Below are 22,275 nucleotides of genomic sequence, written 5' to 3' on the forward strand. Positions count from 1 at the left end.
CAGGCCTGGGACCTCTATCTCTGTATGTGATTATAAAATATGGTACAGCTTCATTTTGTGCAACATCCTCAGTACAAACTCTACCACAAAGTGCTTTATAGAGTTAAATAATAAATAATAAGAGAGAGAAATATAGGCAAGGCAGGAGAGAGATGATTGCTGATGAGATTTGAAAAGAGATGGAGATGAAGATGCAGGTTTTAGGAATTAAATATTAACACCAAAGAAAGCTGGATTTGAATGGAACTGATTGTTTTCCTCTGCTGTGGAATTTCAGGGCTTTATTTCCTACCCACTGGCCAGAGATGCCAGGCTTCCTGTCAAAACGCTCAGTAGACTCACTGTACTTAGAGTCTATTTTTAAGAGATGGCAAAGGATCGCAATTAGCTAACTACAGCCCTCTCCGATTCCAAACGTCTGCTTTGTCCTCTGATTCACCTTTCTGCTTATTTACTGACTCTTAACAATTCCCATAGGAAGCTGGCTGAAGCGCTGGAAAATGCATCGGCAATCCAGCCCTCTCGCAAAGATGGGAAAGAACCACCAGTGAATTGTGACCTGCCACCCTGCACACGCGGCTTCAGAGCCCCATCAACAAGCCCCTCTTCCTTAGAGATAACAGCAGAGAGGCCCTGGTGATGCAATTTGAGATATAGGAAGAGGAGATGGGAAGCTGCTTTAAAACAGCCCACAGTCTGCTAAGCCACACTTTAGTGGACTTCTCCTAGCATTTGGTTGGCAGCACAGTATTCAGGAAAATGTTCTCACTATTTCTGCAGGTGATTTCCAACCAAGTGGTGGAGATGAGAAAGTAGAGTAACTAGGATGGAGTGAATCATTGAGAAGTCTTTCCTAGGATCAAAGGCATGTTGGGAGGGAAGTTATTTTAATTGTGCATCTGATAGCCTGCAGTGTAAGGATGTCCTCAGGAGCCAGCCTTACTGGCTGATAAAGTACTTTCTTCAATAAATGATACAAGGGAGTTCCGGTATGAAAGACAAGAAGGTAGGATCATTCCACAGCATAGGCTAGAACTAGTACGCCATGTTTACACTTCCTGCCATGTAATAGCCATAGTCTCATACACGTTTAGATTTTTTCTGGTCTATATTGCATTCTTTATATAGGTAAGTGAATCTTAAGAGACTGATAAGAGGATTAGGGTGTAAGAAGGGCTTTACATAGTAAACTGTTCTCTTCAAGTATCAGGAAAGTGGCAGCTGCTCTCCCCGCCCTCCAAGTACCATATAATTCCCGCATTTGTTCAAATCCTGCCCCCATTCGGAGGGACGTGAGGTCAGAATCCAAAGGTGCGGAGTAAAAGCAAAGTCAATGCAAACTGGTGCAAAGGTCGTTGTTCGTCTCCCACGTGACTCTCTGGGCTCTCCTGAAGAAATGCATCGGGGGTATCACCTCAGCGAGGCTTCTAGCCTCTTCCCAGACACCTGCCTCCAGCATTTCTCAGTCCCCCTTATCTTTTATTTCCAGAAGGGCTGAGCCATGTGTCGGATTGTCCCTTTCATCCCCATTGGAACGCTCTCTCCCCGGGTGGCGGGCAGCTCCTCACTCACAACCGGCCCGTTGCTGCAGCTGGGGGTGGGGATGGGCTGGGGAGAAAGAGGCCGCAATGTACAGGTCGGGGCTTCGGAAGGGAGGGGGAGGAGCAGCTATTGCACCTTGGCTCGTGTGGGAAACACCCTCCTCGCAAAGGACCGTGTTATATAACCGAAGGACAGGGAGCAGTGGCCAGCTACAGCTGCAGTGGGGTGCTCTGGCTGTGCTTGTTGGTACTGTCAGCCTCGGAGGCATCGCTGGGGCTCATGTAGGCGCCTCGCTAGAGGGATTTCGCTTTCCAAATCCGCATCTCCTTCGCTCATACCCACACTGCCCACCAAATCGGATTTTCCCCTTGGTGACAGCGCTTGCCCGTCAGCTGGATGCTGCAGGGAGCCCGTGCGCCCCGCCGCGCTCTCTCGCGGGCGCTGTCAGGATGCACCGGCCCCTCGCCTCAGGTGGGGCTCCATGGGCTCCTCTTCTAAGGGAGAGAGTTTTCTCGTAGGACGGGCCGGGCTTTCTCACAGGGCGCGGGAAGGGGGGTTTCCCTGGCGCCTGCAGATTTCACAAGGCTGCGCGAGGAGCTTCTCCCGGCGCCCGCTTCTCCCCTGCTCTGCAGAGCCCGCACCTCACCCCTCCCGCTCGCCCCAGCCCCACCGCTCCTTCCCCCCCAGCCCTCCTCTCATCTCTGCCCCCTCACTCCCCCTGCCCCCTCCACCCCGCTCCACTCCTCCTCCTCCCCCTCCTCCCCCTCCTCGCTCCTCTTCTCCCGCACGCTCCACTCTCGATTCCACAAGTGCCGCTCACTTCGCTCGGCTCGCTGGGAGCTGCCGGGGCTGGGGAGCCCGCCAGGCAGGGGGCGGCTCGGCGCCCCGCTCCTGCCCCTGCTGCCCGCGCGGACCAGGCTGCTGCAGGCGCGAGCGGGCTGAGCGAGCGCGTGGCCCCCCGCCCGAGCCCCTGCATGTTCGGCCCCTGGCGCAGCGCAGCAGCCAGCAGCTCGAGCGGCGGCGGCAGCGGCGGCAGCGGCATCGCAGCGGCCGGGCTGGGAGGCAGGATGCAGGGCTTCCTCCGGCTGGCCCTCGGCTGCTTGGTGGCGGACCTGCTCACGCTGGTGTGCCGGGCGCAGGAGAAAGCCGGGCAGCACCTGGGCAGCATCGTGGTGCTCTCCGGGGGGAACCACTCCAGCTTTGGGGAGCACGGAGACGCCTCGGAGCCGCCCCCGACCCCGGACTTCTGCCGGGGCTACTTCGACGTGATGGGCCAATGGGACCCGCCGTTCAACTGCAGCTCGGGGGAGTTCGTCTTCTGCTGCGGCACTTGTGGCTTCAGGTTCTGCTGCAAGTTCAAGAAGACCCGGCTGGATCAAAACACCTGCACGAACTACGAGACGCCGGTGTGGATGAACACGGGGAAGCCCCCTGCCCGCATCGACGACCCCCTGCACGACCCCACCAGGGATAAAACCAACCTCATCGTCTACATCATCTGCGGGGTGGTGGCGGTCATGGTGCTGGTGGGGATCTTCACCAAGCTGGGGCTGGAGAAGGCGCACAGACCGCAGCGGGAGCACATGTCCAGGTAAGGCTCGGCGCCAGGGGCCCTGCCCCCACCCGGAGACCATACCGGCGCCCATGTGTTCCTGCTACGCAAACGACTCCCGCCAGCCAGGCTTTGCGACAGGGCCAGGCTAGACAGACCAACTTTGGAGAGCAGGGCTGCGCCCCAGACCCGGCTTCTGACTCACACGGCCAGGAGCACCAGGCAGCACTACTGAGGCTGCCCAGCCACTACCCCGCTTGTAAGCTGCAGTGCTCGCCTCCCTCCCCTACAAGAGCCAACAACTGTTCTTGGAAATATTGTCTCAGAACAAAAAAGCCCAAGTCCAGGCACAAATGCGGGGTCTGAATCAGCCTCAAGGAGGGCTGCTGGGTCCCCCGGTCAAGCCCCTGACAAGGTTTTTACTTCTCAACAGAAGGATGTAAACAAATCCCATCGCTCTCTCCCTCACTCTCCCACTGCAAAATGGTGTTGACAGGACTTTCCCTCCCCCACCCCCACCCCCACCCCAGCTCTTTGTCCTGAAAATGAGGTTGGGGGGTAGAGAGGGAGAGACCAAAAGGGCCCTATTGTGGAAGGGTTCTAACGTTTAATGTAACCCAGCTGCCTGCATATCAAGGCTTTTCTCCGCAGTTGCTAGAGAGGCAAACTGTAACCAAATATGGAATGTAAAAGTCTTTGTCCTGTGTGTGTTACACTCGGTGCGTCCACCATGCAATGGCTGGGTTACATCAAAGAGAACCTCCCCTACCTAGAGTGAGGCATCCTGTGTACTTGCCTGCTCCAGGGACTGGCTGCCTGCTGGTGGGCAGCTCAGGGCACAGCCCAATTGCTCTAACATCATACTCCAGCACCCAGATTGTCACAGCACTTCAGAATCAAGGGATAACATATTTGTCCAGTTTTCAGGCTGTCTGATTCATTATGCTAATCCCAGACACAGGAAAGCAAAACAGATGGGGAAAGACAGTTGCAGATTTTTTTAAAAAGGCAAATAGCTCCATTAAAGAGTCTAAATTGATTCCAGCATCTTGGTCAACTTTGGAAATGAAATACAGTTGCAAGGACAGGTTCTACTAGACATGCAGCATGGCAGAAGGTTTTCTATCTCCCTGACTGGTGGTTGATAGAAATGGAGTAATTCACAGTCAGAGCTTTAAAGCTTGGCTCAGGAGTCACCCTTGGAAAGATAGTTCATGAGATCGACAACACCTGGAGCCTTATTACTTGTCCAAGTTTCTGTATTGCTTTGTGATTAACTGCCTCCCCTGAAATGAACAGGGAAGCCACCAAAAATAGTGCTGCAAATGCATCACCAGTTCATAGCAATTATTTGCTATTTATATCCTGGCTGATACGGATTCATTTTTACTACTGAGGAACAAAGCAGACCATAGAATTTTTAGTCAACTCAACACTGTGTGTCTGTGGTAATTTTGGAGAGACTGTCTTTTTGTTAAGCAGGGTATAAATAGTAAGACATTTTGAGAATCCTGACCCACGAAATTGATAAAAAGAATACATGAATCCTGAAAAAAATTATAAACCCTATTCTGGATCTGTAAGCCAAAGCTTTGGTAAAATAGCTTTATTCCCATCTGCCTCAATCCATTTATGTAGTGTTTACATGCAGGTAAAACAGCAGGTGAGTTTAGACACTTCATTTGCCAAAAAAACAAACAACCAAACACATGACAGAGAGACGGTGAAAACAGTGCATCCATCTCTGTTCGGCTCTGGTTAGATCAGTCAGTCACATTTCCAGTAGTAGAAATATTTGGTTTAAAAAATCTCTAAAAGGATTTATCTATTTTCTCTCTATCAGATACAGGTATGAAGGGTTCTGAAATGATATTTCTATCCTTAAGACTATGGATACTGAATTATAGGGGATGGAATATCATTCTAAGCCCCTTCAGACCTGCACCTATATAGATTAGATTGCTGAAGCGGGGCTCAGAAAGGATAGCTTTTGCCCTGATTAGTTAATATTGTTCAAACTCATGTACTTTTTTATTCATCGATCTCTTAAGATAGGATTATTTCAGAGGTTGTAGGAACCTACAAGAGTCAGGATGATAATGGAAAAACAGACGCCCATTCAGTACACACAATGGATATTCCACAGCTGTTAGGAAATCGCTACAACTTTTTCAAAAGTTCCCATCACAAACATACAGGGTGGGATTTTTGAAACCATCTAGGGAATTTGGATGCTTAATTTAATTTTTCACACAGTAGCTGAGATTTTCAGAGACTGCCTAAGGGATGAATGGCAATCTCCTTGTCTTCAACCTATTTTACCAAAGCACCATATCCTGGCTTGTTTCAGGGTTCTGGGGGAGAAAAAAGGGGGGCAGAGGTCTGCACAAAGTTTTACAATGTAAACATAAGTACTTGCTAAAAAACATTTCATAGTACCAGTAAGTAAGACACTATATATCCTATCTAGATATCTGCCTTCTTATATGGCACCAATCCCCATGAGGTCTATAAAAAATGAACATGGCTTCCTATGCTCTGCCTACATTCAATGTCATTTTTGAAAACATAAATTATAAAGCCCTGGTCATGAGTGAGTTAGTTAGGCCATGTTGAAATGATGGACTTGATGTTAGAAATCCTGGTTAAAGATTTTACCCCACTATTTTTCATTAAAGTAGTTTGCTTGGTTTCCACTGCTTGCTGTGTTAATCCATTTTGGCTGGTAGTGAGAATCACACAGAAGCTGATTTGTTTTTTTATTCCCTCATTTGACAGTGTCTCATCTTCCAGGCCAGGCTGAGAGTATAGCTAACAAGGAGGGACACTATTGCTTTAGCTTCCTTAACTAGCTAATGGATACCTGAAACACTTTAATCCTTTTAACTTTATAAACAAAGTCACTTAAAGAAGGAGTGGCATTACTTATCAGAAATACAATACACAATATACTGGTGTGCCTATTTTATTACTAATGACCAAAACATGCAAAGCTTTACTTTTAATCACATTACATTGCTGAAAGCTGCTTTTAATCTGAAATTTTGTATATGCATGTAGGGAATAAGAATGTTGTCTAATTTAGGGCTAGACTGTGTCATTCTTACTCATCTTGAGGAGTACTTTTTTATGCAGACAGTCCATAGATCTGCTAGCAAAGTAAGGTACTTATGTGAACAAGGGTGTCACAATCTAGCCATTAGAATTATCAGGTATGGTTTCTTTTACCATACACTGCACTCTGCTTGCTGTTATATGAAGACATTGTTTTGACATTAAATGGCCATTTTGAAGTTTTATAGATCTTTTGTCAGTTAAAATGCAGAAAAAACATTGACAAGATAAGCAAACTTATTCAGTGAAAACCATCAAACTAATTCATACCTTTTTAGGGATGCTTTGTAGTTCCTGTAATTTAGACAAACAAGGCAAAGTGTGATCCTTGTTATATTTTAATATAGTACTCTCTTTAGATTGTGGTGTTGGGTGAAGGTGGAAGAAGATAAGGGGGGGGGGGGGGAGATGGATGGCTCTTACATGGTATGCTTCCCATAGGATTCTAAAGTATTGTGCATTCCTAATTCCTAATGCTACCTCTTGGTCTTCTTTAGGTAAATTTGTTCAAAGTTAAGAGAATTAAAGTGTTTCCTTTATCCATAGGCAAAGAAAGAGAACTAGTGTCCAAAAAAGGAATATAGTGTCCAAGAGAGCATTAATTCTCCCTCTGAATCTTCTATCTCCTATGAGAGGAAGTAAGGTGGAGGTAGATGTGGTGGTGGTGGTGGGAAGACTTACGGTAGGGTATCCCCCCTTCTGAAGGAGCTATGTTGCCAGGTGAGATGGGGAATCTGGGTAGCAGTGGAGAGAGGTCTGTCTCCCCAAGTTGTTGCCCTAAGATGCAGTTGGATTTTTCTGTAAATAAAAACACAGTATCACATACTGCCCCCCCTTCACATGGGAGATGTGCACATAAATCAAGAGCAGTAAAGGGCCTAAAGGCCAAAGTCTGCAATCAGATCTGCACTGTATAGCTCCTGTTTTTGTTATAACTTATATGTTTATGATAGTTTGAAAGCAGCCTCCTGAATATCTTATGAACCCACCTGAATTTTCCCACCCTCCAGAATGCGCTGATTTTCCAAAAGGAGTGTGCTTGGGGACAAAATAGTCTGGATTGCCAGAATACTGAAATCCTTTGTGTGAAATTATTTCCCAGATTGATTCTGACCCACTTTTGGAAGCAAAACAACAACAACTAACATTTCATGAAGTCACATCTGTATAAGCCTCTTCAAGCTCGTAGCCATAAGGGAGTTGCCTGACTAGATATGCTTTATAACTTCTTAAAACAGCATTACAGATCCAGAGAGCAAAATCTTACAATAAGAGATATCCTGAAGATTTGTGACACTCTTAAATAGCTTTGGGCTGATCTGATAGGTGGAAGACATTGCTCCATATATGTGTGATTTCCATCATTATCAGTGTAGGGAACAGGCAAACGTCTCTGATTTGAAGATTATCATCTCATCCTGTAGAATGCATTTTCTTAAATTCATTAAATGTGAGGCATATGTATAGTGCCAATATAACTCTCTTATTTATTTCATTTCCCAGTGAGACCTTTAATGACACCTTCTTCAGATATTTATAAGATAGTACCATTCTACCATTCTTTATTGTACTTGATGGAGATACAATACAGAAGCAAAGTCAGCAAGTGAAAAACTATATATGGGTAAAGAGTAAAGACATGGTCATATTTACTCAGGTTAGCCAAATGCATGGAGGGAGAAGCCCTATGAAACAGCCTGTTGTGTCGACATAGCGTTTCAGAAAAACAAGCACCCTAAACCAAGTACTTTATGTGGTCGTTGTGATACATAAACATCCACTACCATTTAAAATTACATGAGCAAATCCTCAAAAGGGTAGAATGTGACTCTTAATCTGTAATATTAATTAAGACAATAATATGTCATCTATGTTTGATCTCCTATATATGTATCTTTTTTCTTGGGTTCTATGAGGTGCTGAGCATTCTTAATTTTCACTGATGTAAATGACAGATAAGAGTGTGCAGCATCTTGCATGAGATGTTCAGCTCCTTGAAAGATCAGGCCCTTTACTTGAATATTACAATATAAATTGAGGTAACGTTTTGTTAAAAAACAAAACAAAACAAAAGACATCCTTCAGATAAAGAGGTTTCTTTCTTTTGTCCTGGCCTTTGGCATTCTTAATGCCTGGTTGATTATTCAGTAATTAGCAAACAGGCACATATTTTTGAATTAGTATTAGACAATCTAAATGTGCCCAGATTTTCTAAGGTTTGGATTTTAAAAGCAGTTTAAAATAATAGGAGTTGGATACCTAACTCCCTGAACCCCCTTTGAAATGGTGAAGACTTCATTGGTATTTTCAAACACAGGGAACAGTTAATCTGGTAGCATGTGGGATGTTATTTAGAGTATATAATGAATAATATTTACAGTAACATTAAAGGCAACAAAAAGGCCATCTCTAAAAGCCTGGTCTCCTAGACTGGGGAAATACTAATCCATGCATTATGAGATTACACCATTTTAACTCCCAGAATGAAGGTGAGACCTGTCATTTGCATTTCTTCCTTTTCCAAAAATGTGTCCAGCTGCCTCTTGAATTAAATCTATAATGCTGACAAACAATTTGTTTTGTATAAACAAATTCTGCATACATTAATTAGATATGAGTGGTCTCCCAGCTTCAGTCCATAACTTGTTTTCAAACTGTGGTTTGTAATAAAATCCCTTTCTTTCAGGATCATATTGTACATACACCTATGAGATCTCTGCTAGTGGCCTTTTTCTCAGCTACGTAAGACAGCTCTGCTACTCTTGCTATATAAGTATTGCTTCATATTGAAGCGTTGCTTCAGTACCTTAAATAATTTTGGTTACCTTCTTCTAACTTTTTACAGTATCATCAGGTTGTAACACAATCAGAATTGTACCTCACATTCTAATAGCATAAAAATGTCCACAAACACGAGGGAACATCTTATTGTGTATCTTATGTGCACCAAAGAGCAAAATCCAGCTCAAGATTTCTCTGTCTATCTGTAACCCACACATTTACATGGAGCTACTGTTCGATATTTCAATATAGCACATAGCAGCTAGGAAAATAACTCCTGTCACACTGGTTCAGTGGAAGAACTGTACTGCATTTGCCTCGACTTTCATTAGTGAATGTATTTATTAATTTATAAACCAGATGCAGTATCTAGGATACTGTATGTAATTTTACACAAAAACAAACTAAACTGGGCATAGTGCCTAGTAAAAATATCCATTCTCTTTAAAAATGGATTAAAACGGTCCAAATCTGGTGACAAAGGAGGCAAACAATGATCAGTGAGGTACAGAACTGAAAATACTTGCACTGAACCCTGAAGACATTAATAACACATGCCATATCATTCCTTTGCCTAAGGCCAGGGCTTTTGCAGGGGGACCAGTTATTTTCTATGGCACAGTAATGGATCAGTTACTTATATGGCATACACCTAGTGCCAATTCTGCTCCTACTGAAGTCAGTGACAAAACTCTCTTTGACATCAATGGGAGCTGGATTGGGCCCCTATTAAACTGTGACTCTACAGTATATACGTTGTAATGTACAATATCAAGAACTAAAAGGACCAGAGTACATCGCAACTGCATTATAGATTTTGCAGATTTATTCTAATTGAATTTAATTTTTATTCTTCAGGGCTCTTGCTGATGTTATGCGACCTCAGGGTCCTTGCACAACAGATCACATGGAAAGAGACCTAAACATTGTAGTTCATGTGCAACATTATGAAAACATGGAGACAAGGCCACCTGCAAATAATTTGCGTAAGTTGCATTATATTTTATCACTGTTTTGCCATGCGAGTGAATGAGAGGATTATGATCAAAGGAGCTAGGACATGGGTTCTTGTAAATCAGAAAATATTCCTTATAATGCCTTATTATTGAATTAGATTACATCAAGGACTTTACAGTGTCAAAATGGCATTTTCAACTGAACTAAAGTTAAATTATTGCATTTATTTGGGATTAGTTTTGGTGGTTGGCTGCCATTTATTTCATATCTCTGTCTCTTATTTAAAAAGGCATTTTCATTCAGTTCTCAGATTATGACCTATTCACTGTTTCAGTATACTTGACAGAGAATACAAAAGTAGCCAAGTTTATAGTAAGACTTATAGGATGTTTAATAAGACTGTAAAGTCCAAAAAGAAAATGTTCTGTATAGGTATTTATACCAATCGTACAACCATAATGTCTGAACATCTTCCAGAAATGTAGTAAAGAGTAAGTAACTGGCATTTGTCACACGTGTCTCGTTCCCTCCCTTCCTCTCTTTTTCTCTCTCCAAAGAGATAATTAGGGGAGGATTGTTTTATTGTTTTATTTTATTTTTAATACATATTATGTATTTTATTTTATAGTAGCTGTGCTATGTGCTTGTATTATTGAAAGCAATGTCAAAAAAGTGCACTTCACACTTGGTATGGAATGTGGCAAGGCTTCAGGCGGCTTTTAGATCCCGTGCAAGCTTGTTCCACAGTCTTGGACGACCCCCTAAGAAAGCTCTTTCTCCTGCACAGATTAAGTGTCCCTTTCTGCTGGGCAGGTTTCTCTCTCTCTCTCTCTCTCTCTCTCTCTCTCTCTGTGTGTTCAAATTCAAGGTGTTTGTGAAAGAAAATAGCATAATTCAGAATAGCAGGCTACAGTGGACAATTTCTTTCTGTGTTGTCTATCTACAATGTGCTTTCTACTGCAAAAGTATTATGGATTTACTTCTTGATGTGTTTTAAGTATATTTAAATCACCAGCTAATTTGTCTTTCATATGTCTTTCTACAACTATATAGAGCTGACAGTTTGATCATCTTTGACCAAGAAAATAGGTTTTGCTTGGATCATATTGTACAATTGTTTTGAAGCCATATCATACCATCTGCTGGTAAAATGCGTGGGGGGGGTGGAGGGTCAGAGAACCCAGATAAATAATGGCATTTCTCATAAATACCACTCTTAGGGGTAGTGGCGGAGGCTAGGTGTGATTTCCCCCTTCTGTGGATACCAGGTATCAAGAGAGAGGAAAAGCTCCAATTTATGGTGAAGCTACTATGTACGGTGAAGCCTGGCCTCCTATTATAATCTGGATGCATAGCTTCCTAAGAAACCACTTGCCCTGCACCATTGAGAGGGGAAAGTACAGAGCTTTACAGAAGCACCTAATTCCCCCCTCTCCCCATCGACATCCACTCAAAAATACACCAGCTCCCAAAGGGAATTTACACTCCTGTCTGGGACAAAAGGAGCCTTAACTGCATGGAGGACATGTGAGCTTTCAAAGGTTTGATGGAAAGCTGGGAGTGTATGGTGTAGCCACTGCATCTATCCCTGCACTCCATATACCAATTCTATGCTAACTCCTGGGGGAATTCTGTTCCAAAAAATTAAAAATTCTGCACATAAGATTTTAAAATTCTGCAAATGTTGTTTGTCAAAATAACACTATATAATCACACCAGTTTCTATTATTTTGGTAATTCCTTTCAAAATACCTGTCAGCAAGTCACACAATTTCCTCAGGAGTAGAGAGTTAAAGAAACCCCTGTAACAACCCAGTTCCTGTGTCTCTGCCCCCTCTGCACCCTTAGCCCTGCTGGGGGGCCAGACACTCATACCCCATACCCCCCAGAGCCCAGCCAGGGGGCCAGAGTGCCAGACACTCACACCCCTTTCCCCCCAGAACCCAGCCATGCCCCTGCCAGCCCAGACACTCACACCTCCAACCCCCTAGAGCCCAGCCATGGCCCCCCTCCGCCCAGACACTCACAGCCCCTACTCCCTAGAGGCCAGGGATCCAGAGGGATGCTGGGTCCCAGGCTTGCACAGAGTTTCCTGCATGCCACTGCCTCCTTCCTTCAGGGCAAGCTGGGAACTGCAGCTGCTGGTAACCCTCCAGTTTCCTCCCCCCAGCCTCATCTTCTATTTGTGAGCTGGGCTCTGCTGGGTCCAGTGGCCCCTAGTGGCAGCCAACATCTCTAAAGTCCATTTCTGTGAGGGGAAAAAGGAAATTCTGCATGCACAACATTAATTTCTGCAAAATTCTGCATTGCATAGTGGTGCAGAATTCCCCCAGGAGTATATACTGTTTGGTCTTCGCTGAATAAAAGGAGAGGCACCTCCTTCCTATGATCAGGTTTTCAAGCAGGGAAGGTGCATAGTGGTAAAGCAATTAGGTGCAATCCCATTCACCCCCATATGTTAAAATATGGTCAAGAATCTAGGTTACAGACAAAAGCCAAGAAATGCACAACTTCTTATTTCATTGCTCATTTCTGGGTATTTCAGAAATCTTCACACTGGGCATTTAACAGACAGTACCTTATATACTACGCTATATAAGCACAACACAGCAGATCTTTATTAACCTCATTGTATTTCTTAGATTTATCAATTTTAGGTACCATGTTTAACTCAATGATAGTACATGTTTGCAGAACCAGGATCTGAGTTCGTTTTTTAAAGGTACCTTAGACGTTTTGGTGCCAATCCTCAACTGATGCAAGATACCATAGGCCCATCTGACAATTTACACAAGCTGAGGATCTGCCCCTTTGTATTTCATTTTCTTTGCTTTTCATGTTACATAAGGAAATGGAAATGAAATCTGGAATGTGTGCAGACATTAGCATGATATTCCTGTCAGGTTTATCATAGTTACATAAACAATTTTAAATATGTTTATTATATAACTGATAAATCATCATTACTTTTGTGCCATTATAATCAGTCATGAAAATACATACTTAGACAAAATGGGATTAAGCCACTCAACAGAATTAACTGGTACTTTAGAAGCTATTACATTCTGTCAAGTGAATATGTAGGGTACAGAGTGAAATCCTTTATGAAAAAATATTTATTGATATGGGCAGAAGTCAGTTTTCTACGTCAAATATTTTAGCAGTCTGAAATGTTTATGGTGGAGTTATGAAAAACTAGAAAATTTGGCAGCACCATCACCAACCTGTAACAGTACGGCATTACCCAGTGCTAATGTTAAAGAAATGAGCAACCTTTTAAAATATGTTTTTGCAAGCAAATAAATCTGAAACATGAGTATGGTTCATAGGTCTAATCACAGGTTACTACATATGTAGAGCAGATGAAGTGGTACAAAATTACTGCATCAGCTGATGGCTACTATGGTAGTAGTACTTTTAAGTTACAACCTTCAGGAACACCTCAGACTGAGATTGAAAATTGCCGTCACAAGTTCCTTGAAGTCATCCTTCTCGTATTGTTCCATGATGCAAGAAAGCAGGGAATAGTTTCATAGCCACTATGTACTTTTCATAGAATTTTTTTTTCAAATGTATTAAAGATTAATTTTTAAAAGCAAAGTATTATTCAAGAGTGGTTTAATTTGAGCGATTATTCATTTGCTCTTTCTGATCTCTTGAAATGCCACTTTGCTGATGCTGCCAAACCATACTGAAGCTGTTTCAGAAAGAAGAACTCTATCAAAATGAAATACCTTGCATGAACTCTGACATTGAAAAAGAGTGTGCTTAAGTCTTTAGATGACTTTTTACTAAAGAAAAAGGATTTTCTAAGCAGCCTGCAGTTAGCTCTGCTACTTGCCAAGATTAGGAATCCAACAAAAAGCTAAAATCCTTCAGAATAAGTGCAAAATGTTTCCATGTCTCTGCAGCCCAATGGATTGTAACTTACTTGGTTTGCCATTCTTCCTTTTCTGAGTATCCATCTTGGTGGATCTGGAGAAGGACAGATTTTGTCCTGTGCATATCTGAATCCAGACATGCTAAATGCTCACTGCTTAAGTTTTCTTTGACCTTTAATGGTTGTTACTGTCCATATTTCTCTTCTAGTAATGTGCCTTATTTTGGATTAAAGCCAAAACAGCTTCCCACATTTTCCTTCATCAACTTGCATTACCACCAAATAGTGCATTGACAGTGCACAGCAAGTATTCACCAAATAACATAGCATTCAAGGGGTGTAACAGGAAATATTAAAGAAAATTAATTAGTGGATAATTCTAACTATTTAAAATATGTAGACATTTGGAATTCAGGAAAATATTAAACCTTGTTGCAAAATCTTGTGTTATATGTTTTTGTTAATTTCTTTTACACTTTCGTAATTCTTAAGAGAGCAGCATAGTGGATCAATCTTCTTTTGCCATATTTTTCACATTGATTACTATGTTAGGAGTTGGTCATTTATTTAACTTGTCAAGATCATAATGTAGATGCAGTGTGAGTCAAGCGTCTTTGAAGCTATGCTCCTCATCTCTGGAATATGTTTCCCACTATTATTCCTAAATCTCAGTCTGACAGCATAGTGAAACAAATGGTTATGTTAGTGTTACCCACTGTCCTACAGATCGGCAAAATCTCAGTTCCTGCATCCATAGTAATAACTCACCCTGAAGTAGTCAACCGCCTTCCTAGTGCATTGATGGGAACCTGCAGATTCCCCCATCTGTAGGTGGCTAAAAAGGGAAGCCACCTCTACATTATGGATTTTTTTCTAAGGTGAGAATTGTTTGTATAAATTGTCTACATTTTAATTGAGTTGGGAGAGTTATGGGTTATTTTCCAATTTTAATTTTTTTATTGTAATTTTTTATTATAAAACTACAGGAATGTGTAAGTGCAAGTGAATTGGCAGCGCTTATGTGAAGGATATATTTAGTTATACTGTAGTAAGTGGCCAGTGTTATAAGGCCAAAGTTTTGGACTCCATATAGTGGTGATTATAAAGGAGTTTCAATGTACTGAAAAGAATTATGTGTTTAGCCGCTGTTTCCATTTGGGACACTGGATATTTAGAAAGAGGATGATTCTTTTGAAGCGATTGTGTGTTAAAATAACATGTTCCATACTGTTGTGTATGGTTAGTTTGTCAAAACAGTAGGCTTAGAATGCAAACCTGTGTACTGTATTTTATCTGCGTTTGTTCTGCTTTATGCTACTCATGGGGGGGGGGGCACCACGAGAAGGCAGAAGAAATGTCCCCTAAAGATCACCTGACACACTGCCTTGATCCAGAAGCTAGCCAGAGAGAAGCTGGGAAGTAGAGGCAAATGTTTGACAAACCTCAGTCCTGTTGCTGTTATGTGCAAGAGTGGAATATTGTGGAGCCGTCGGGGTGGAGGGAGCCAGCATACACATCTCATTGACACAGCTACCCATATTTTTAGTGGCCGCTTTAGCCACACATTAACATCTAATTTATATGTGTTGGCTCATATAGCTCCGTCAAAATTTTGACGAAATGCCATTACCCTTAAAATTGCAGGGAGGGCTATGATGGATGAAAGCAACCTGCTGCACACCAGGCTGACAATGATTCCAACAGATGTAAATAAACAATGCACACTTCCTACAAGAAGATCTGTCCGGAAGAAGACACCCACACCTGCAGTTCCTGCTGACTTGCTATGATTGACTTTGCAACATCCTTTCATGGCAGCCATTCATGCCAGTCTAGTGTCAATCTAGGATGAACAATGGCATATCAGGGTCATGGGCTAGGACCTTGCAGAGTGGCAGCAACTCTGGCATAGAGAGACAGGCATGCAGATGAATTTCAGAATCCCTAACTTACATCCACCTGTTACAGCCTGTTAAGCATAGTCCTGGATCTGCATCCCATGTTGCAGACAGGAACAGCCAGAGTGACTGCCCAGTGCAGAAATTTGGCTTAGCACTCTTCCGTGGGACTGTGAGGCAGCAAGCAGATGATCAAACGTGGTGGAGGAGTGCACAATCACAAGATTGGAGGGTGGACTGCAATACCTTGCTAGCCTCAATGATGCAGCAGTTAGATGGCTGAAAAATGTACATATTGACTTGGGATATATACAAAAGAAGAAGTCAAACAGTAATCAAAGGATGCTGACATTCTGGATAATCATTGTGTTAAGGCCTCCTAATATAGTGCTGGTCAAAAATTCTCTTTCAAAAACTGATTTTTTGGATGAAAATTGGTTTTTCAACTAAATGAAAATTTTTGTGGAAAACCTTTTTCTGTGGAACAATTTGATTTTTCTTCAAAAAACCCCAAGAACATGAAAACTGATAACTTTTTGGGTTTTTTTCAATGAAAAATATTTTTTTTCTGAAGATAGAAACCCCCAGCTCTAGTAGTAAACTAGCAGAATATAACAAAGTTGGCAATAACTTTCAGGACCTCTTTTCAAACAAGCAAAATCTGAGGTCCTGTGAAAAACTGTGTGACTCATGCAGAACTCAGAGTAGCAGCTGTGTTAGTCTGTATCCGCAAAAAGAAAAGGAGTACTTGTGGCACTTTAGAGACTAACAAATTTATTTGAGCATAAGCTGTAGCTCACGAAAGCTTATGCTCAAATAAATTTGTTAGTCTCTAAGGTGCCACAAGTACTCCTTTTCTTCATGCAGAACTGCAATTACTATGACTGCATGCACAAAGCAGATATTTGTGCACACAAATGACAAGTTACTAGGCAACTGTCCATCCTGAGATTACGCCATTTTCAGTGTCATCACATGACAAAATCCCATCTACAAATATAAAATACTGACAGATTGACATTTTAAAAAACCACCAAGTAGCCTCAAATGCAACTTGCTTTTGAACAAGTAAAAAGTGTATCAGAAATTGACAGTGGAGAAGAAACATGGCCTCGTAGTTAAAGAGCATTGTACTGTGTCAGGAGATTTGGGGTCTATCTCCAATTCTGCCACAGATGGTACTATAATATTACTGTTTCATTTAATGTGAAAATATTTTCAATGGACTGGTCTGCCAGGTGATGGCATACGTTTTTTCTTTAACATTTTTGATGCAAACAAACAAAAAATGAAGAAACGCTGTTTTGTTCTAAGGCTAGTAGTTAAAGTTAAGTATCTACTTTGTGTTATACTGAATTGGGTCTGATAAGAAGAAGTAGGAAGTTGACTGCAAAATATGTTTATGCAATATCCAGGCATATAAATAGAGTGAAATATATTATATACAAATTTATTCTAGAGTATACTGAAGCAACATTTATAATGACCCTGATCTTGCTCCCAAAGAAAATATTACTGTGGCCACCAGTGACAGCAGGATCAGCACTTATATCAATTGCTTGATACTGGCAGAAAGAAAGTTAGGATTTGCAAGAATTTTCAGCAGTTGCCTATATTTATTTAGAATGCCTAAGCAATAAATAAAACACTCCTGTGGCAAATGAGTTATTTTTATGTTTAAAAAAAGTACATTTGCAACAAAAATGTTTACCTCAGATGATTCATTAAATCCTGACATGTTTCTAGGATATTTTTGCTTATGCATAAATCTTATTGTTGCTAATAGGAATTAAGTGTGGAGGCATCATGAAGAGACTACATTTTAGAGCAGAGCTAAAGGTTGCTACTCCTGTAAATGGAAGGTCCTTGGAGCCCCAATACTATGTAGTAAGTTTACTGACATGATATTTGTTGACCACGTAATTGCACAGTTAGTTAACTTGCCATTATTGAGAATTTGCAAAGTTATTATTCTGGGTACAATACTGTCCTTGATCTGGGCCTTAAACTTCCACTGTCATCAATATGCAGATATATGGAAATATACAAAGGACTGAGTACATGATTATTTGCATCCTCTACTCAACATTCAGGCTACATAGTTACAGTAAAATGCTATTCTGGACCTGGTTCTGTATGGGCTGTTGCCCAGAGGAATTGGAGTGTATTCTCCATATGTTCTTCTTTGGTTGCTCAACTTTTTATAGACAGAAGATGCAAGTGGAGTCCAAGAACCCAGCCTTTACTGGAAAGAGGCCACTCACATCTGCTGAGCAAGGATAACAGGAGGTGTTGAGCCACCAAAGGGGTATCTGAGGTTAGCCAGCTGATGGGCGTTCCAGTGAAAGTGCACTGGAACTGCTGATGAGGGGGCCAGAGTTAGGGAAGAATGAGGGCGAGTGAAACTGCTAGCACAAGTTCAAGACTCAGGACTGGCATGCTTGTGAGAAGCAACAGTGCTGTGGATGGGAGAGGGGACTGTGTAGTCAGTATGGGGGAATAGGTTGTGGACTGCTGACTTAGAAGAGATTCTACAACATAGTTGGGAGTGGGGAAGTGATGATTTAGGAAAGAACAAGAACAGGGCAGACACTGCTGTTGTAGTGGATGGGACAGACATGGAGCTGGAACTGTATTAGTTTTTTATTTTCCTATTTTGCTCATATATCACCACAAATTAAAAGTTTTCACTAACTGCTGATAAATAGTAAAACCAAATAAGTCTTCAGATAATCCAAATGTATGAACTAAAAGGGAAGACAAGTGAGTTTAAAGAAAGGACACACCTATCTATCCTTTTAAATAATCAAGTAAATGAAAATTGATCAGAGAAAGAATGAAATACTCTACCAAGGAGATTTTATGCTGCATTGCTGTATATAGCTGATAATCTGCTGATTTGGAGCTAAATACAGATGGAGGGTTTCATAGGCCCACAAAGGTCTCCACAGATTTCTCATTTGTCATCATTCTTCTAATCCATTTTTTATAATCTGTTCTCTTTTTTCACTTTAGCATGCAATAAAGCCATTGATAGTACCAGCTGTTCTGACACTCAGCTGTAAGACCCTACTGTTGTAAAACTTAAGTCCAGACAAAAAAGCAGGTAATTTTAAACAAAGAAAAACCCCAAATACTTCAGCTAAGAGGAACAATTAACTGGAAGGGAAAATGTTGTTCCAGGGCCTTCCATGCTGCAACCACTTATGCCTGTGCTTAACTCTTAATCATGTGAGTAGTCTCTTTGACTTCAGTGGGACTGCTCATGTGCTTAAAGTTAAGCATGTGAATGTGTGTGCAATACTGGCACTCAATTTAGAAATTTAAATTTAGGCCTTAGTCATTAGTGTCATTATGTAAGAAATTGTTTTACTAGGGCTTATACAACCTAGCTGGAAAGCAGTTTAAAACTATTTCTAAAGATCAGATACTTCAAATAATCTAGACTAATTGATGCATCAAGACTCCTATGCAAAAAAACTTCTATGGTTAAGGTGGCCCAGGTATATGGGACACAGCTATTTACTGCATTTTGCCTGTTATCTACAATGAGTGGATAAACACTCGTTTTATATCATTCACTCAGTAAAACAAATTCATCTTCTTCCAAGAGAAATCTACAACTACCACCACCACCAAAGGAGCACAATATATTTTTATGTCTTGTAATTTCTGATTGAGGTTAAAACCACAGTCTGCACTACCTAGAGACAACTTTTTAAACTACTGTAAATTCATTTCCAGCTCCTGACTTTAGTTTAAATTATGCACATACTGTGGGATTTATAGCATTTGCAGGTTGCTGAGGGGATTTTTGTTAATATAATTATGGTTACAGAGATGAATCTGAGAACTCCAAGCCTCCCATGTTGGAAGCACAAGCTTCCAATCTAAAATTACAGTAAGTGAATGTGCACTTCATTGATCTCCTACATGGATTCAATCAGTCATTATAACTCACTGTTTAATTAGTTCTGAATTTGTGTTAACCACTTTCTGTTAATCATTAATATAAAATGTAACTAGTTTACATTTCATATTTTAATACAGATATATTATACTGATTTATAATAAGATGTTATGAACCTTCCTGAAAAAAACCAGTAAATATTTTCAAGGAAATTAATTATTGTCACAGTTCAGGGCAACTGCACTTGTATTCCCCCTCTGTGATGCAGCAAGGGCACCAGGCTTCCAGCACCCTAGCTGTCACCTCTCCTGGTCAGAGACCTCTCCCTGCTTACCAGGGTTTTTCCAAGCTGTACAGTACCCTGCCTACTTTATTCTTCCCCAGCAAGGCAGACTGCATAAACAGGACTGCATCTGTGCTTTGCTTATTCTTCAAAGGGTATCCACAGTGTAATTACCCACAGTTAAGTTACCACATACCTATTTCTAAGCAACCACACTGATTCTTAAGGTAAAAGTATTACAGAGAAAACATTAAAAACAATAAAAAAACCTACACACATGCTATTAAGCTTACCAGAGATCCCCCACAACTCCAGTATGAGCTCTGGCACATGCCAATCCTTCCTACTCTTCCCTAAGGATAAATGCCCTTTCCTTGGATGGAAGGTCTTCCCTGTTTGCTGGATCAGAATGAAGGGCCTGAGTCAGTTTTAACTCAGGCTATTTATCAAAAAATGCATAGTTTTTCCTTGGAAAATTGCGTTCTGAAGGGCAGCCCTGGAGGCTCCATGGGTGCTGGGGGGGTGGTGGTTGGTGGGACTGGGGCAGACTCCCTGCCTGGCTCCTGGGAACCAGTGAACCCAGCTCCTAGCTCCATGTGCTGCCTCCATGGCTGGGATCCGTGGCCAATGGGAGCTGTAGGGGCGGTGCCTGCAGGTGGAGTCAGCATGTGGAGCTGGGAGCTGAGGGAGGGGAGTTGCCGCCATGCTGGAGAGCCCACCTCAGTAAGCACCACTCCGCTCTCCAACCCCCAGCCCTGAGGCCCCCCCCCGCAAAAAAAACACCTCCTGCTGCTGGGACGTGAGGGAGGGTCCAAGACTGCCCAAGAAGCAGCCGGTGTGCCTGGCCCAGGGGCTGCCTGAGCTGCTCAGGTGGCCCCCGGGCCAGGCACACAGGCCTCTGCAGAAGTCACGGAAAGTCACAGAATCCGTGATCTCTGTGACAAAAATGGAGCCTTAAGCATTATCAGTCCTGACGCTCCTCCAGGCACAGCCTGTCACAGGCTTATTTGGTCCTTTTTACCCAGTCGGGCTTAGTGTGATAGAGACCACATCACAATGCCCCTATGTGATCACTACCATTAAAAACTTCAGAATGTGCAAGAAAGGTCCTTTTTTTGGCTATTGCCTTCTTTATTCTGCAGTATGAACATATTTTTCTCTGTTTGATATATAATCATTTGTCTTTAGCATGCTTTTAATTTTCAGGTAAATTTGGCATATTTTAGTAACATATTTAACAATGTAAAAAGGTATTTGAGAGAAATACAACCATAATTAATTATCACAGATTTATTTAATTTTGTGGTAATTAAAATTATGGTATTAAAATTCTGTTCTTAAAAATCTATTTAGCATAAATTTTACAGTTTATAACACAGTTTAATTAAATGAATGTCTCATTAATAAAACAAAAATTGTTCTCACAATTGAAGAGAAGATTGCAATAATATTGTATTATATGGGCAGTTTCAGTCCATACAACAACAACAAAACTGGAAAGTAGATAGTAAAAAACAAGACTCATCTTGCTGTTGTTCATGGCACTTCTGATATATTTCATATTATACATGGGAAGCATTTACACACTAGCAGATGAGGTCTAATATTAAAGTATGATTTGACTCTTAGAAGAACTCCACTTCCTGGGTGATTCAATTTCTTCTTTGTGTTGTCAAGAGAATTGTTTACTAAGGGTCCATTCCTGCAGACACTTGCTATTCAATGTTAATGCTTACTGCTGTCCACTGTTCCTCTGAGAAAAAGAAGGAGCGCTCACAATAGTAAGCACTTGGGACTAGCTTGGCACTTTACAAGCTATATTTTTATCTGTTACATCTTCTTAATGTGGCAAGTTCTCACAATTTACCCTTTTCATGATCTTAAAATCATATAAAACTCTTTGACAGATACAATCATTATAAGTTTGCTTGGGGTTGATCAACATTTAGTAAAACATCCTTCTATTAATAATAATTGTCAGCAGCATCAGGCATTACTGTTTCATTGATATTAAAATCTATAACATCTTGATTCTTGATGGAAAAGTCCGAATCCACCCATGTTGTAACTCTGCTTGGAAAAAAGTTTGGACTCTTTTGTTTTCTTAAAATGGAATGTACAGCTTTATGAAGCCCAAGGTATTGTGGCATGAGTTACCTGGTTAAAAGGCAGGCAAAAGGTACCTTTTGTTTCTAATGTTGGTTTGCCAACAATGTCATATGTAGAAATTGCATTTGTATGCCAAAATATAATTCTTAATTGCTAGTTTAAAGCTAAATCATCTTTCTAAGTCTGTTCCCACCCCCACCCCCATGTTAGTTGTCTCAAAAAAAAAATCACAGTAATGTTAAAGAACAT

The 22,275-nt window shown here is 41.6% G+C and overlaps 1 protein-coding gene across 1 annotated transcript in view; it reads left to right on the forward strand.

Annotated features, from left to right (window-relative positions):
- Nucleotides 1–2,008: 2,008 nt before the first annotated feature.
- SHISA9 (shisa family member 9) overlaps nucleotides 2,009–22,275 on the forward strand; it is a 235,027-nt gene continuing 214,760 nt past the window's right edge. The window contains 3 exon segments of the mRNA XM_074965425.1: nucleotides 2,009–2,221; nucleotides 2,223–3,133; nucleotides 9,848–9,975. Coding sequence (XP_074821526.1) covers nucleotides 2,024–2,221; nucleotides 2,223–3,133; nucleotides 9,848–9,975 — 1,237 coding nt within the window. The 5' untranslated portion in view covers nucleotides 2,009–2,023.

This window comes from Natator depressus, chromosome 10 (assembly GCF_965152275.1).
Source record: "Natator depressus isolate rNatDep1 chromosome 10, rNatDep2.hap1, whole genome shotgun sequence".
NCBI classification, from domain to species: Eukaryota; Metazoa; Chordata; order Testudines; family Cheloniidae; genus Natator; species Natator depressus.